This window comes from Callospermophilus lateralis, chromosome 4, assembly GCF_048772815.1.
Source record: "Callospermophilus lateralis isolate mCalLat2 chromosome 4, mCalLat2.hap1, whole genome shotgun sequence".
NCBI classification, from domain to species: domain Eukaryota; kingdom Metazoa; phylum Chordata; class Mammalia; order Rodentia; family Sciuridae; genus Callospermophilus; species Callospermophilus lateralis.
Genome location: NC_135308.1, coordinates 109,843,375 through 109,858,449, shown reverse-complemented (window position 1 = coordinate 109,858,449; position 15,075 = coordinate 109,843,375). Strand labels below are relative to the sequence as shown.

General features: G+C 44.8%; 1 protein-coding gene across 3 annotated transcripts; it reads left to right on the top strand.

Annotated features, from left to right (window-relative positions):
- The first annotated feature begins 2,392 nt into the window (after positions 1-2,392).
- Positions 2,393-14,831, top strand: Naca (nascent polypeptide associated complex subunit alpha). Of its 3 annotated transcripts, none has more exons than XM_076854730.1 (8): positions 2,393-2,497; positions 3,303-3,374; positions 12,943-13,028; positions 13,208-13,285; positions 13,623-13,769; positions 14,062-14,190; positions 14,401-14,523; positions 14,706-14,831. In XM_076854730.1, the coding sequence occupies exons 2-8, from the start codon at positions 3,305-3,307 to the stop codon at positions 14,718-14,720; spliced, it is 648 nt and encodes a 215-aa protein (XP_076710845.1). In that variant the 5' UTR covers positions 2,393-2,497; positions 3,303-3,304; the 3' UTR covers positions 14,721-14,831. The 3 variants fall into 3 exon arrangements, with proteins under 3 accessions (XP_076710845.1, XP_076710844.1, XP_076710843.1); XM_076854729.1 differs by lacking the exon at positions 2,393-2,497 and adding an exon at positions 2,532-2,550; XM_076854728.1 differs by lacking the exons at positions 2,393-2,497; positions 3,303-3,374 and adding an exon at positions 6,172-11,860.
- The last annotated feature ends 244 nt before the right edge of the window (positions 14,832-15,075 follow it).

The following is a 15,075-nucleotide window of genomic DNA, read 5'->3' as shown; positions in this document are numbered from 1 at the left end:
AGCAGTAGCGCGCTCACCTTGCATGCATTCGGCCTGGGTTCGATCCTCAGCACCACATACAAACAAAGATGTTGTGTCCGCCGAAAACTAAAAAATAAATATTAAAAAAAAATTCTGTAAAAAAAAAATTATTAACTACAAAACACTGTTCTCATTAAAAAGAATAAATGTTACTAAAGAACAAATTTTAAAAATAGTAAATGTTTGGGGCTAGAGATGTGGCTCAAGCGGTAGCGCGCTCGCCTGTCATGCCTATCTCCCAGGTTCGATCCTCAGCACCACATACAAACAAAGATGTTGTGTCCGCCAAAAACTAAAAAATAAATATAAAAAAAATTTCTCTCTCTCTAAAAAAAAAAAAAAAAAAAAAGTAAATGTTGGTTCATGAAGAAAACAGAAACATGATCAAAGTCTACTGACTTCATTTCTCCCTGATTTGCCAATCCACTGATAGAAGTGTAGAAACCAAAGGCACAGAAACAGCATCTAAAATCTAAAAATGTCCAATTTATAAAAAAACCCAAAGAAAAAGTACATCCTTCCTTAGCTATTCATTAGGACAGAGTTTTTTGTTAAGTCCATGGGCTTGCTAAGGAAAACAGGGCAATGGTCAATATGTAGTTTGGGATTTGGTTTTGTTTTGTTTCTTTTTTTTTTTTTTTTTTTTTGGTACCAGGGATTGAATTTGAGAACTCCACCACTGAGCCACACCTCCAGCCTTCCTTTTTTTTATTTAGAAACAAGGTCTCACTGAGTTGCTTAGCACTTCACCATTGCTGAGGCTGGCTTTGAACTCCTGATCCTCCTGTCTCAGCCTCCCAAAGCGTGCACTACCACAACCAGCTAAATAATGGCATTTTCATGGAGAGAGGGGGGAAAAAATAGCAGTTTATTCCCATCTACTCACATACTAGATGCTATTTTTTTGTCTAAGGAGATAATTGGCCAGTTTTTCACTTTTTTTCTGAAGGTAAATGGACTACACTGAAAATCTGAGTCTGTTCTTAATCAGTCCACAATAGCCTCTCCTGAGAATTTCCAAATTGTTCCTGGTCAATTCTGCTATCTGGGTTAATCCTGGCCCACTAATCCTAATCCTCACTTCACTATAGTAGAGGTTTGGGGTGGGCTACTAGACCCAGGGACGCTTTACCACTGAGCTACGACCCCAGTCCTTTTTAATTATTTTTTTAATTTCCTTTATTTTTTTTTGTTTTAATTTTTTTTTTCCTTTTTATTTTTTGAGACAGGATTTCACTAAATTGCCGAGTCTAACCTGGAATTTGCCATCTTCCTGGTTTAGGCTCCCCAAACACTGGGATTACACCATTGAAAAGTAGAAATGATTTATGTTAAATCCCAATTATTTTCAGGACGATGTTGAAATTAGGTTACTAGGGGTGGGGAGATTATAGGCATATACACGACTTTTGTTTTCCCCCTTGGTTTTTGTGCCACTGTGCCCAATAATCTCAGATTGAACCTAGGGGCGCTCTACCACCGAACCACATTCTAATCCTATTTTGAGACAGGGTCTCAAATTGCCCATGCTGGCCTCCAATTTTTTCTGATTCTCCTGCCTCGTTGGGATTACAGGTGTGCTCAGAAGGAAAAGTGGTCGCCCGCTCCCTTTTCCCCCATTTCAAATTCTCACTGCTTCTCTTAAAAGTCAGCCATAATCGTCTTCAAGCCATTATACCAAATAGGGTTAGCTGATTTGGATAATTCAGGTTTGTGTTTGGTTTGTCGTTTTTTAGGGCTTAGAAAATAGTATGGAGTTAAGTAACCTTTAAATTAACAAAGCATTGGTTTTACATTCTACTTCTCAAGAACCCTGTACAGAGCACAGATTCTTAACATGGGATCCCGGGCCCTTAGAATGGAAGAGTTTCAGATTTATTTAAGAAGTGCCCAAAATAAGCAAAAAGAATTGTGTCTGTGCCTATAATCCCCGCTGCGCCGGGGAGAGGAATCTGACGTCAACAACGTCCCAAATCGTCTATTTTAAAAATAAAATAATTGAGATTTAACTTATGTCATTTCTACTTTACAATGGTGACAATACAATCTCTGGAGTTCGCTATTAATTAATGTCGCGTTTCCCTGCTTCTGAGTAGGGGAAATCTTAAAACAGCTGTTGCTACTTTGCGGACCCGTAGGCGGAGCTTCTCTATGGTTTCCCTTCGGGAAGCAAACACGCTCGCTGGAAAGGAAGGGGCGGGATGTTTGAGGGCTGCCTCGCTCCACAAGGACTGCTCCAGCCAGGCCAGTGTGTCGGGTTCTAAATTCTTACCCTTATTTAGAACTCATCACCACCCGCGCCCTAGAAACAGCCCTCAGGGTCATTGGATAAAGGAAGTGTTTTCCAACAGCTCCTGACCCGGAATCGGATCGTGGCCCCGCCCCCTCCGCGCCAGGCTTCCTTCTGCAACAGGCGTGGGTCACGCTCTTGCTCGCTCTCTTTCTGCCGCCATCTTGGTCTCGCGTTCTCCGCACAGTAAGTGCTGTCTGCGCCGCTACTCCATCCGCCGCCATCCTCCTTTCTCGCAGGTTGAACCGCCCGGGGGATTCAGAGTTGAGGAGAGTTGACGTCTTTGTACAGTTACAGGGTTCCTACTAGTCGCTGGGTCTCCGGAGAAAAGGGGGTCTGTAGTTGGTGTCCTGGCAAAAAAGGGGCATAAAGGTCCTACGGGCCAGGCCCAGAACCCGGGTATGGAGGGGATATAAGAGTCACTGTAGTCTTGGGGGCAAAAGCTGAGTGCGTCTGTTGGGAACGGCTTCGCAGAAATCCAGAGGAGGTTAAGGGGTCACAGCCTCAGAACCCTAAACACCGTTCTTATAGTGAGAAGGGGAGTGTTGGGACCCAAGGCGTCCTCTTTCATCTCCCGGCTCTCAGAAGACCTGGGGGTCCCGAGCCCAGGTAGCGTAAATGTTAAAAGGGGAGGGGGCTCAAAGTACGTCAGAGGTTTTAAACGGTTGGGAGTCAGACCGGATCCTTTCTCTCGGGTTGAGAATGCAAAGGTGATTCCTGGTCTTGTGGGATCAAGAGTGTGGAATACAACAAACCCTGAGCACTGGGAAGTCTGCTTTCTGCGGAGCGTACTCAGGTGATTCGTTTTATAGATATCTGAGAGTCACTTTTCCCACCTATTCTTAATAACTTTGGGAAGGTTGGTCCTCAGACATTTTCATGATTTTTTCCCCCCATTTAACAACCCTCCGTTGAGTTATTAATAGTTGATTCAGAGTTGGGCAAGTGCACCCCTGTCAATTCAGGCCTCCTTTTTATTCCCTTCCTTCAGAAATGCCCGGTGAAGCCACAGAAACCGTCCCTGCTACAGAGCAGGAGTTGCCACAGCCCCAAGCTGAGACAGGTAGGTTCCTATAGTTGCTGTTAATTAAGATAGACTCTTAACACCATTTGGTGAGTAAAGTGACAAAGAAGACTCTATCTCTACCTAATTTGCTACGATGGTTTTGTAGCTTTACCAGAAAGGAGAACTTGTTATTCTGGAGGGACTTATTTAGGGAGCAGGAATAAAAATTGTATCAAGATTTGTGAATGTTCACATTCACTAACCTGCTTTGTGAATTGCAACTGCCACCTCCTGGGAAGATTGAGTGGGGAGGGGGATCAGTGATTCTTACTATTAGAACTGGATGACACACAGGCCGCCCAAGGAGACCTGAGCTTTTGTGAAGTCCCAGCCAGCAAGTTGCATCAAGGTTTTAGATAGCAGAGCTTGGCATTGTGCCTTTATCACATGTCTGATGAGGTATGTGCTGGTGGTAAATGTGTCCTACAGAGCCCCAGAGTCCTAGGTTGGTTTAACTTGTTTTATGGGTTGATGCTGAGATATTTGTTGAAAGCCGAAATAGTGCTTGGGCCATTGTCTGGAACCCAACATTGAAATAAATGCTCCCTTTGATCTTCATCTTTGAAATTAATGGGTGTAAAATCTAGTGCGAAGGCAAGTTTTTGATTCCGGTTGAAACACATCTCTAGAAAACTGGGGCAATGGAAAGATGTAAAATGATAGTGTTGCTGGGTCAGTTGTGCAAACTAAATGAAGGGAATCTTAAGGTTATGATCTCTATCCTATGTTTTTTGTAAATTTCAAGGGCGATTTCTTTCACCTTTTTTGGAGTTAAAGTTGTTTACAGTTGAAAACATTGTGGTTCTTTCTCCCCACCTGTCTGATTTTAGCAGCTGAAGGGATTAATACAGCTGCTAGAGAATAAGGATGTGGGCTCTCAGTAGGGAATGAGTAATAGGAAATGCTTTAGCTACAAGAAATTTATGAAATGGGATGATGAAAGACTGGTATCTAAAGATTCTGTGGTTTCAGCGCTAAACAAGACTTTTAGACATTATCTCAGTCTCATTGTACCACTTAATTTTTCAAATATGGAGACTGAAAGTTGGATAAAATTAGAATAATCTAATTCCAAACTACAGAACTTGATTTCTGAAATAATCCTTAGTGCTGCTAAACATTCTGATTAGTCTGAGTACAGAAAGTGTATAATATTGAGTACCTGTGATAAATTACAAAAATTTCATCTGTAACTGTAATTAAGTAGTCTATTAGAATAAATGAAAAAGCTAACGCAGGAAATTGGTTATGATTGCAAGGCAAGTTATTTGGGTCTTATCCCATCTTGAGATCCAATAAGAAGAAAACATATTCCATGTTTTAAATTCTTAACGTGTTTGAAAGTATGTGTACTGTAATCATAAGACTTTGATTACCAATTCTCCTGAGCCACTTGACTTTATATAGTCAGATACTATAAGAACTAAGAAGATTATTTGGTTGAGTTGTGAATTTGGATGCTATGGACTGCCCTCCCCCCTTGGGGGCAGGTACTGGAGATTGAATTCCTGAGCACTCAACCACTGAGCCATGTCCCCTGCCCTATTTTGTATTTATTTAGAGACAGAGTCTCACTGAGTTGCTTAGCGCCTCTCCATTGCTGAGGCTGGCTTTGAACTCATGATCCTGCTGTCTCAGCCTCCCAAGCCATGGGATTACAGGTATGCGCCACTGCGCCCAACCTCTCCCTGCCCCCTTTAACAATCCCTTTTGGGCATTGAGCATTTGTTGATCTAATTTGATTTTATTTTCTAAATTACATATATGGTATTTTTTTTCCCTCTAGAAAACCTCTCACTTAGTTTTACCATAGTGTCAAATATTGGTGTATTTTGACAAAATAGACCAGGCAGAATAAAAATACTAGGGTCTGTTATATTATTTTCACTCTACAGCTCTCCTTCCAAAATAGAACCACAGTCTGGTTTAACAAGTTGGGTTAGAATTTCATAATACAGTCCCTACCCTGGTGACTAAGCTGTCTCCCTGAAGGTCTAGTTCATCTTGTAATGATGTCTAAAGAGCCTAACATTACTGAGGAAGGGTAGAATATGAAGTGCAACCTATTTGTGGCTGGGTGTTTTTGTTTGCTTTCTTTCTGGTTTTGCTAAGTAAACTAAGACATAAGGGGGTAAGGGGCTGAAGAGTTTCAACTTCAATAGAACTGAATTATGTGAAGCTTCCTCTTCCTAAGAAAACAGTGATATTTTTCATGGCCTAGTGGAAACTTTAGAGGATTTTTTTTTTGTTGTTGTTGTTGTTTGTTCGTTTTTAAGACTTTTTCTCATTCAGCTGATTCCCCATCGTTCTGTCTGCCTGTTGTCATCCTTATTCCAGTTTTCAGTGTTTCAGTTCACGATCTTGAGTAGACAGGTAGCTGTTCTAGTGATAATTATGTTGGCTTAAAGACTTGGGAATGAGGTCCCATTTCAGGAGAAAAGGGAAAGGCACAACTGGGAAAGGATAGAAAGTATATTGTTCCCAGTCCATTCCTGAGCCTCTGTTCTTTGTGTTTAACGATAGGCTACTTTTAACTATTTTCCCCATCCTGAAATTTTGGGTTTATTTTGGTAGAACTTAGAATGTGTAGAAGAATGTGTTCTCACTTTACCACTGAAATGTTTGGGGAACTTTGGGTGTTGCTTGTCACTGTTGTCTAATCCTGTGTGGTGACTTTCATTCTCAGATTTAAAATTCCATTGTTTCTTATGAGGCATGTTGTACCAAATTGGGCTGCATAACTCACTTTTTTTTTTTTCCTCCTTTATCTCTTTTTTTTTTTTTTTTTTTTTTTTTTTTTTTTTTTTGCTTTTCTCCTCCAGCTGTGCTTCCTATGCCTTCAGCCTTGAATGTCACTGCTGCTTTAGGGCAGTCTAGACCTCCTCTTACCCCTCCTTGCTCCCTGGCCCCCCAACAGTGCCCTCTAGCAGTTGCAAACCAGCCTTCCCCATTTCCTTCTCCCTCTAGTATTGCTTCAACCCCTTTTGAAGCTCCTTTTCCCCAGCCATCCTCTGGAACTGCCATGCCTTTGGAAACTCTCCCTAACACCCCAACTTTCCTACCGCACCTAATAGGGCCTCCCATCTCCCCAGCTGCCTTAGCTCTGGCCTCTCCCATGATAGGGCCAACTCTGAAAGGTGCCCATTCCTCTTCAGCTCCCTTGGCCCTTGTTGCATTGGCTCCCCACTCAATTCAGAAGAGTTCTGCTTTTCCACCTAACCCTGTTGTCTCACCTCCATCAGTTGCTATGGCTGAGTCAGGGTCAGTGACATCTCTACCAGCTCCTATTACTCCCTCAGAACCAAAACCCTCTCCTATTCAGGTTCCCTCTCAGGTACTCCCTAATCCAAAAGCTACTACTCCAACTTCAGGTCCTCCAGGTATAATCAGTGCTGTTCCTTCCCATGTTGGAAATCCCTTGGCCTCTGTTCAATCTGGAGTAACCTCCTGTGCTCTGACACCATGCATTAATCCCCCAGCCATTACTTCTCAGATTAAAAGTATCCCCATTTCCTCAGCTCTGATCCCACAAAACCCATTAAGCTTCAGCCCGAAGGGGCCTGTTAGTTCACCTTCTACCTTATCTTTTTCAACCCAGTCTACTCCTGCAGTGACCTCTTCTCAAACTGTGGCTCCTAGCATCCCACCAGTTTTCCCTAGTTCTCTGGGCTCTCATCTTACACCTTTACATCAGGGTTCTTCTATCCAACCTTTAGGTCAAGCAGCTCCTGGTACACTGTTAAATCCTGCAGTGAATACCATTTCTGTAGATCATTCTTCCTTGGGGACCTCTTATCCATCTCAGAGATCTGTGATTTCTCCCCTTCCTTCGGGAAATGAGCTGGTTACTGGTACTGTGGCTGCTCTTCCAATGAGGTCTCCAGCTTCTTCTCTGACTCTGTCTGTTGACAAAGGCCCCTCAACAGTGACTGGCATAACCTCCTACCCTTCTGGCTCCCCAATTTTAACTACCACTACTTCATTATCTCCTACAGCCTTGCTCGGTCTTAAAGAGTCTCCTAATGCCACTCATCAGCCTTTGGGGACTCAAATTCTTGCTTCTCCAGGAACAGACTTTAAAGAAACTTCTGTCTCTTCTGTTGGAACCACCCCACTTCTGATGACTAACCCCTCTATGATTTCTGCAGCACCTACTACCTTTGAGGTACCTACTTCTGTGCCTCCTCCAATTTCATCAGGTCCCATAAGTAGTAAAGAACCAGCTTCCCTTACTGCTTTGGTTATGTCACCTGTGGCTCAAAAAGAGCTTCCTACTTCTCAGATAGCAACTACTCTGAGCATACCAGTCTGTCCTTTGCCAGCTCCTATATCTCCCACCCAGACAGGACTCCCTACCAAGGAAGGCACCACTTCATTACCTTTGGCCCTCTCATCTTCCCAGAATTCCTCCCAAAGTACATCATCTTTGGAGATAATTTCTCCTGAAACCACTATAGCAAAGAAAAACTGTGTAGAGCCTCTCCCTGTAGCTAAGGCAGCCAGTGCTATTGCCTCTTCTCTGGATGTTAACTCCTCAACCTCTGTAGTCAAGACAGATCCTTATACAAGCCCAGACCCTGTTAGTCTGCTTCTCAAAAGTTCTATCACTGCTCCAGCAGTAGCTACGTTTCCTTTGGGAAGTGCTGACCATATGGGGGTGGCTTCTACAACTGCCAAAGATACCTGTACTCTTACTACTTTACCTTTGGTTTCTCCAGCCTCTGAAAGTTGCCCTGTGGCTCCAGCTATGACTTTATCCCCTCAGAATGTTTCTGTTTCTACAGTAGCATTGACGCTGACTCCTGAAATTCCTAAGTCTGTGCCCTTTCCCCCCCTTCCCCCAGCTGGGATTGCTCTGTCCAGTGCAGAGATAGTTGATGGTATTTCTCAGACCTCATCATTGGCACCTTTAGTTTCCTCTCCTGTGTGCCCAAATGAGGACCCCAGTGGTTCTACATCTTCCAAAGGAAGCATGACTTCTATAACTGACTCTGCATCTCCTTTCGGGACTGGTATGTCTCCTCAGACTAAAAGACCTCTAATCAAGAAGGGTTCTCCTATCCCTGATGTTCCTGCTGGAAATCTCTTATCTTCTGTTTCTCCAGTTGAAGCTTCCTTCCTTCCAGAGGCCAATATTTCTATTCAAGGCCCTAAAGGTTCACTAACCAAGAAGCATTCTCCCACTCCCAAAGGGGCCTCTACTCCTACAACTGTGCCTCTTCCCTCCCCCAAAAAGGCCCCAGCAGACCCATCCCCCAAAAGGACTCCTACTCCCCCAGCAGAGACTTCTCCCTCTCCCAAAAAGCCACAAGCAACTCTGGCCCTGAAAGGAGTACCCAACCCCCCAGTTGTCACTCCTTCCTCAGTCCAAAAGACCCCAACAAGCCCATCTCCCAAAGGGACCCCCACTGCCCCAACTGTGGCTCCTACCTCCTCCAAAAAGACCCCAGCAGCTACAAACCCCAAGGGAACCCCCAACCCCCCAGCTGAGATTCCTCCTTCCCCAAAAAAGTCTCCAACAGCTACAGCCCCCAAAGAAGCCACCACAGCAAGCCCATCCCTCAAAGAAACTTCCATTACCTCAGCTGAGATTCCTACCTCCCCCCAAAAGGACCCAGTAACCGTAGCCCCCAGTGGGGTCCCCACTGCCCCAGCTAAGACTCCTCCCTCCTCCCCAAAAAAGGTAGCAACAACTGTCCCAGCTGTTACACCTTCCCCAAAAAGTATACCAGCTCCATCTTCCAAAGGGTCCCCTGCCCTGCTAGCTGATGCTCCTCCCTCTCCCGTTGAGGCCCCCACTGCCCTAGCTGTGGCTCCTCACCACAAAAAAAAGACCCCACCCCCCAAAGGAGTCTCCACTCCCCCACCTGCAACTCCTCTCTCCCCAAAAAAGGCACCAACAATTTCATCCCCCAAAGGGACCCCAGAAGAGACTCCTTCCTCCACCCAAAAGACCCCAACAATTCCATCCCCTAAAGAAGCAACAGTAACCCCATCCCCCAAAGAGGTCCCCACTCCCCCAGCTGTGACTCCTCCTCCCTCTCCCAAAAAGGCCCCCACAAGTACAACCCCTAAAGAGGTCACAGTAACCCCATCCCCCAAAGAGCTCCCCACTCCCCCAGCTGTGACTCCTCCTCCCTCTCCCAAAAAGGCCCCCACAAGTACAACCCCTAAAGAGGTCACAGTAACCCCATCCCCCAAAGGGGTCCCCACTCCTCCAGCTGGGACTCTCTCCTCAAAAAAAGCACCAACAACTCTGTCCCCCAAAATGGTCCCCATTCCCCCAGCTACAGCTCCCACTGAGGTCCCCAGTCCCACAGCTGTGACTCCCACCTCTCCCAAAAAGGCACCAGCAGTTCCATCCCCCAAAGGGGCCCCCACTTCCTCAGCTGTGAATCCTACCTCTCCCAAAAAAGCCCCAACAAGTATAGCCCCCAAAGGGGTCTCCATTCCACCAGCTTTGACTCCTCCCTCTCCCAAAAAGGCCCAAGCAAATATAGCCCCAAAAGAGGTTCCCAGCCCTCCAACTGTGACTCCCCTCTCCCCACAAAAGGCATCAGCAGCTCCATCCCCCAAAGGAATCTGCACTCCCCAGGCTGTGATGCCTCCCTCTCCCAAAAAGGCCCCAGCAAATACAGCCTCCAAAGGGACCCCAGATGAGATTCCTCCTTCTCCCAAAGAGACCACAGTAACTCTGTCCCCCAAAGGGGCCCCCACTTTCCCAGATGTGACTCCTCCCTCTCCCAAAAAGACCCCAGCAACTGCAGCCCCCAAAGAGGTCCCTACTCCCCCAACTGTAACAACTCCATCCCCCAAAGGGGCCCCAGCTGAGACTCCTCCCTCTCCCAAAATTGGCCCAGCAAATACAGTCCCCAAAGAGGTCCCCACTTCCTCAGCTGTGACTCCCCCAACAAAAACGGCACCAAGTCCCTCCAAAAAGTTACCAACAACCTCATCCCCCAAAGGGTCCCCAGCTGAGACTCTTCCCTCCCCAAAAAAGGCCCCAACAAGTATAGCCCCCAAAGAGGCTACAGTAACCCCATCCACCAAAGGGTTTCTGGCACCCACAGTTGTGACTTCTTCCCCCAAAGAGGCTTCAGCAATCCCATTACTCAAAGGGCTCCCCACCACCCCAGCTATGACTCCTTCTCCGAAAAAGTCACCAATTCCATCCCCAAAAGGGGCCCCCACTCCTCTAGCTGATGCTCCTCCCTCTCCCAAAAAGGCCCCAACAACTGCAGCACCCAAAGAGGCCCCTGCAACCCCATTCTCCAAGGGGGCCCCCTCTCCCAAAAAAGCCACAGCAACTGCAGCACCCAAAGAGGCCTCTATTACTCCTGTTGTGACTCCTCCCTCTCCCAGAAAACCCCCAGCAAGTACAGCCCCCAAAGAGGCCCAAACAATCTCATCCCTTAAAGGGGTCCCCACTCCTCCAGTGGACACTCCTCCCTCTTCCAAAAAGGCCCCAGCAACTGCAGCCCCCAAAGAGGCCATAGCAATCTCCTCTCCCAAAAAGGGCCCAGCAACCACAGCCCCCAAAGGAACTCCCACTCCTCCAGACACTATTCCCCCTCCTAAAAAGGCCACAGCCCCCAAAGGAGCCTCTATTCCCCCACCTGTCACTTCTCCCTCTCCCAAAGAGGCCCTAGCCCCCAAAGGGGCCTCCATTCCCCCACCTGTCACTTCTCCCTCTCTGGCCCTAGCTACCCCATCCTCCAAAGGGAGTCCCACTCTGCAAGCTGTGAATATTTTCCCTAAAGAGTCCCCCATTCTCCCAGGCATTGTTCCTCCCTCCCCCAAAGGTTCCCCTGCTTCCCCAGTGTCAGTAATATGTACCATGGGGGCCGTTACCCCTGAGGCATCTGAAGGGGTCCCAGCAAAGAAAGGCCCCAAGGCTCTCAAAGAAGTACTTGTGGCCTCAGCTCCAGAAAATGAACAAGTCACCACAGTTCCCACTCAGAAAGGCCCAGGAACCAAGAAGAATTCTGCAGCTTTGCCTAAGTGCTCAGATCCCTCAACTAAGAATGATACTAAAGGACCCCTTTCTACAGTGACACCAGCTCCTCTACTGACAATCCCTGTTTCTCCTGCAAAAAGCAAAGATCCTTTTCATTCCCCTGAGTCTAAGATATCTACCCCTCTAGCAGGGGTTGCCTCTGAGAAGGTCCTTCCTATAGCTGGATCAACATCTGTGTCTCCAGCAACCACCCCACCAGTCTCCCTGCCTCTTGCTCCTTCCCCAGTTCCCCCTCTGCTTCCTAAACAACAGTTTCTGGTGACCTCACCTGGGCTGGTGCTGGAATCACCCTCTAAGCCCCCAGCCCCTGATGATGAGGATGAGCTGCCGCCTCTGATTCCCCCGGAACCAATATCTGGGGGAGTGCCTTTCCAGTCCGCCCTTGTCGACATGCCCACCCCCAAACCTGCTGGGATCCCTGCCCCAACCCCCTCTGCCAAGCAACCTGTTCTGAAGAACAACAAGGGTATTTGCCTTGGTTTGCTGTGTGCATGGTGTGTTGCCCACACCCCTCTTGGGAACTCCCATCGATACTAACACTAGGATGCGCCACTTTCTCCAGTAAATCTGCTTGAGTTTGGATGTAGTACTTAGAATGATCTTTTCAAGTGCAAAAGCTCTAGGAATACACAACTAATTCTTGGTTTTCATCACGTCAGATAATACAACTGCTCTGACATTGGAAACCAAGACCTGCTGGACCGTTAATTTGCTCTAATCCTTATCACATCACTAACCTGTCCCTGGGCCTGGGATTTGCTACAATATTGGGAAATTTGGAGCTATTGTATTTTTATTTCTTAGTAATGACCACTTGCCCAGGGACTTGCTTTTCTTCAAAAAATAGATAACTATGTTTCCTAGCCTAAGAATGGTGCAGGTATATTGCTTTTTTTTCCCTTGGTAGTCTTTATCGATGCTGGGCCTTTCAATATGTGAATTATGTTCAGAAGAAATGGAGACATCACAGGGCAATATCTAGTAGAGAAGGTGGCTTGGCATCATTGAAAATCTTCTAGCAATATTGATTAGACCAAATTACTAGGGTGAATGATTTGAAAATAGGCCAAATGTGTGTACACAGCTGCTTCTGGCCTCCTCCATAGGTTTAAAGGATAAAGGAAAAGTGCCTTGCCTTTTCTCCCTGCATAATGTGATTTATTTATTTTTTATTATTTTCCCCCCACTTAAGTGTGTGTGGAGATCCCTTTAGACAAAACCTTTCTGGGGTGGATGGTAGATGGAATATAGGGTAAAATTTGGAGTTATTTTGGATGCTTGGTTGTTTGTGCCAAGAAATGAAGACCTTAAAGGAAAGAGAATAATTATACTATATAAATTGTATCTTTCAATTATCCCTCATTTCTGGGGGTGGGTCTCTAATAGATGTGTACACACTAGTTTAACTAGTAAGTTGGCTCCCAAACTGGCTTTAAACATTTCACTTTGTAAGGCCTAGCATTAAAGTGGTGACCTCTAGTCCAAGCAGGCCTTAGTGAGGTACAACCTCCTTAAAATTTTTACTATAAAAGTTGTTTGTCATCTTAGGTTCTGGAACAGAATCTGACAGTGATGAATCTGTACCAGAGCTTGAAGAACAAGATTCCACACAAGCAACCACTCAACAAGCACAGGTGAGTAGTCCCTTCTTGACTGGTATAAACACTGGGGTCAAGGAAGCACTGGAGAACCAGAATTGATCAGGGCTGACTATTGTATCTGGAATTATGGGTCTTCATAAAGGGAAAATCACAAAGAGGTTGTGGTATCCAGATCTTGGGTTCTATTTAATTTAGTTGTTTTATCTTTATAGCTGGCAGCTGCAGCTGAAATTGATGAAGAACCAGTCAGTAAAGCAAAACAGAGTCGGAGTGAAAAGAAGGCACGGAAGGTAAGATGTTAAGTTATAAACAAGGATTAAAGTTCTGATGTGTAATTTTTTAGAACACCATCTTTTCCCTTTTTTTTTTTTTTAAACTTGGGTTGGAACCCAGGGACACTTAACCACTGAGCCATATCCCCAGCTCTTTTTAATAGAGACAGAGTTGCTTAGAGCCTCAGCCTCAGCCTCCTGAGCCACTAGGATTACTGGTGCACACCATGGCACCTGCCCCTTTTACATCTTTTTCTTAACACATGAGTCTGCTTTGGGTGTGGTATTGTTGCATTTCTTGCTTTATGAAGCTGATTCTAAAGTTGGAATTTTAATGTTCTTTTCTATTTTTCAGGCTATGTCCAAGCTAGGTCTTCGACAGGTTACGGGGGTTACTAGAGTCACTATCCGAAAATCTAAGAATATCCTCTTTGTCATCACAAAACCAGATGTCTATAAGAGTCCAGCTTCAGATACCTACATAGTTTTTGGGGAAGCCAAGGTGAGTTAAGTTTTCTTGAGTTGCACTCCATCAACACTGTTGATATTTCAGGTCAGGTAATTCTTTGTTCTAGATATTGCCAGATGTCCCCTGGGAGGCATAATTAAGACCTAGACCTAAACTACTTTTCTTTCTACAGTTATAGTCTTAGGGCAAGCAGTTTTCAGTTATATTACTCTAACTTCCCTGAAATAGATTTAGAATGAGAGTATTGAAAAGGTGTCAAAAGGATATGTGATTTTTCATTTATGGCAAACTAATTTATTGACATCTCTGTTGCCTTTCTGTGTAGATTGAAGATTTATCTCAGCAAGCACAGTTAGCAGCTGCTGAGAAATTCAAAGTTCAAGGTGAAGCTGTCTCAAACATTCAAGAAAACACACAGACTCCAACTGTACAAGAAGAGAGTGAAGAGGAAGAGGTATGCCAGGAAATCTTTTCTATTTGTAATCCTCTCTGAATAGTGGTATGTTTGCTGTTGGTAGATTATTGTTTTAGGCATTCAACCCCCATTATTTATACCTATTTACACCTAGAACTAGATTCAAGGGACTCTGGCACCAAAGAAGTACTAAGTTGTTGTTATCTGTAATTTATTAAGGTTTTTTTGTTTTCCCCTCTCCTCTTTTAGGTTGATGAAACGGGTGTGGAAGTTAAGGATATAGAATTAGTCATGTCACAAGCAAATGTGTCAAGAGCAAAGGCGGTCCGAGCCCTAAAGAACAACAGTAATGATATTGTAAATGCTATAATGGTAAGTGACCTAGTCTTTTTTCCTGGTTTCCCTCTGCCCTAACCGGTGAAAAGTAATTTTTCTCTGTTTAGTATTGGCTAGATATAAAGCATTATTCCAAATCCTATTGTTAATTGCCTTAGGTTTTAATAAGCATCTTCTCCTACTTTGCCTGTAACCACCTTATGTTTTTTCTCTTATAGGAATTAACAATGTAACCATCTGAAAGCCAGGACCTTTTTCTGGTGTTTCAAAAGGATGACTGCAGCTTGGTTTGAAATTTGTACTGTTTCTATCATTAATAAAGTTATGGCTTCTTGTTGGATGAATCAATGAGTGTTTGGTCTCTTTTCCCCCATCTCCTCCGCCCAAAAAGGCTCTAGTAAATTATTAATTTTGTAATGTTATTGTATTTTTTATACCTTTATTTGTTTTTATGTGGTATCGAGGATCAAATCCAGTGTTCACACATGCTAAGCAAGTGCTCTATCATTGAACTATAACCACATCCCCATAATTTATTAATTTTAAGACCATCTTCAGGTGAAAAGTTTTCATGCCATAATTCCCTAC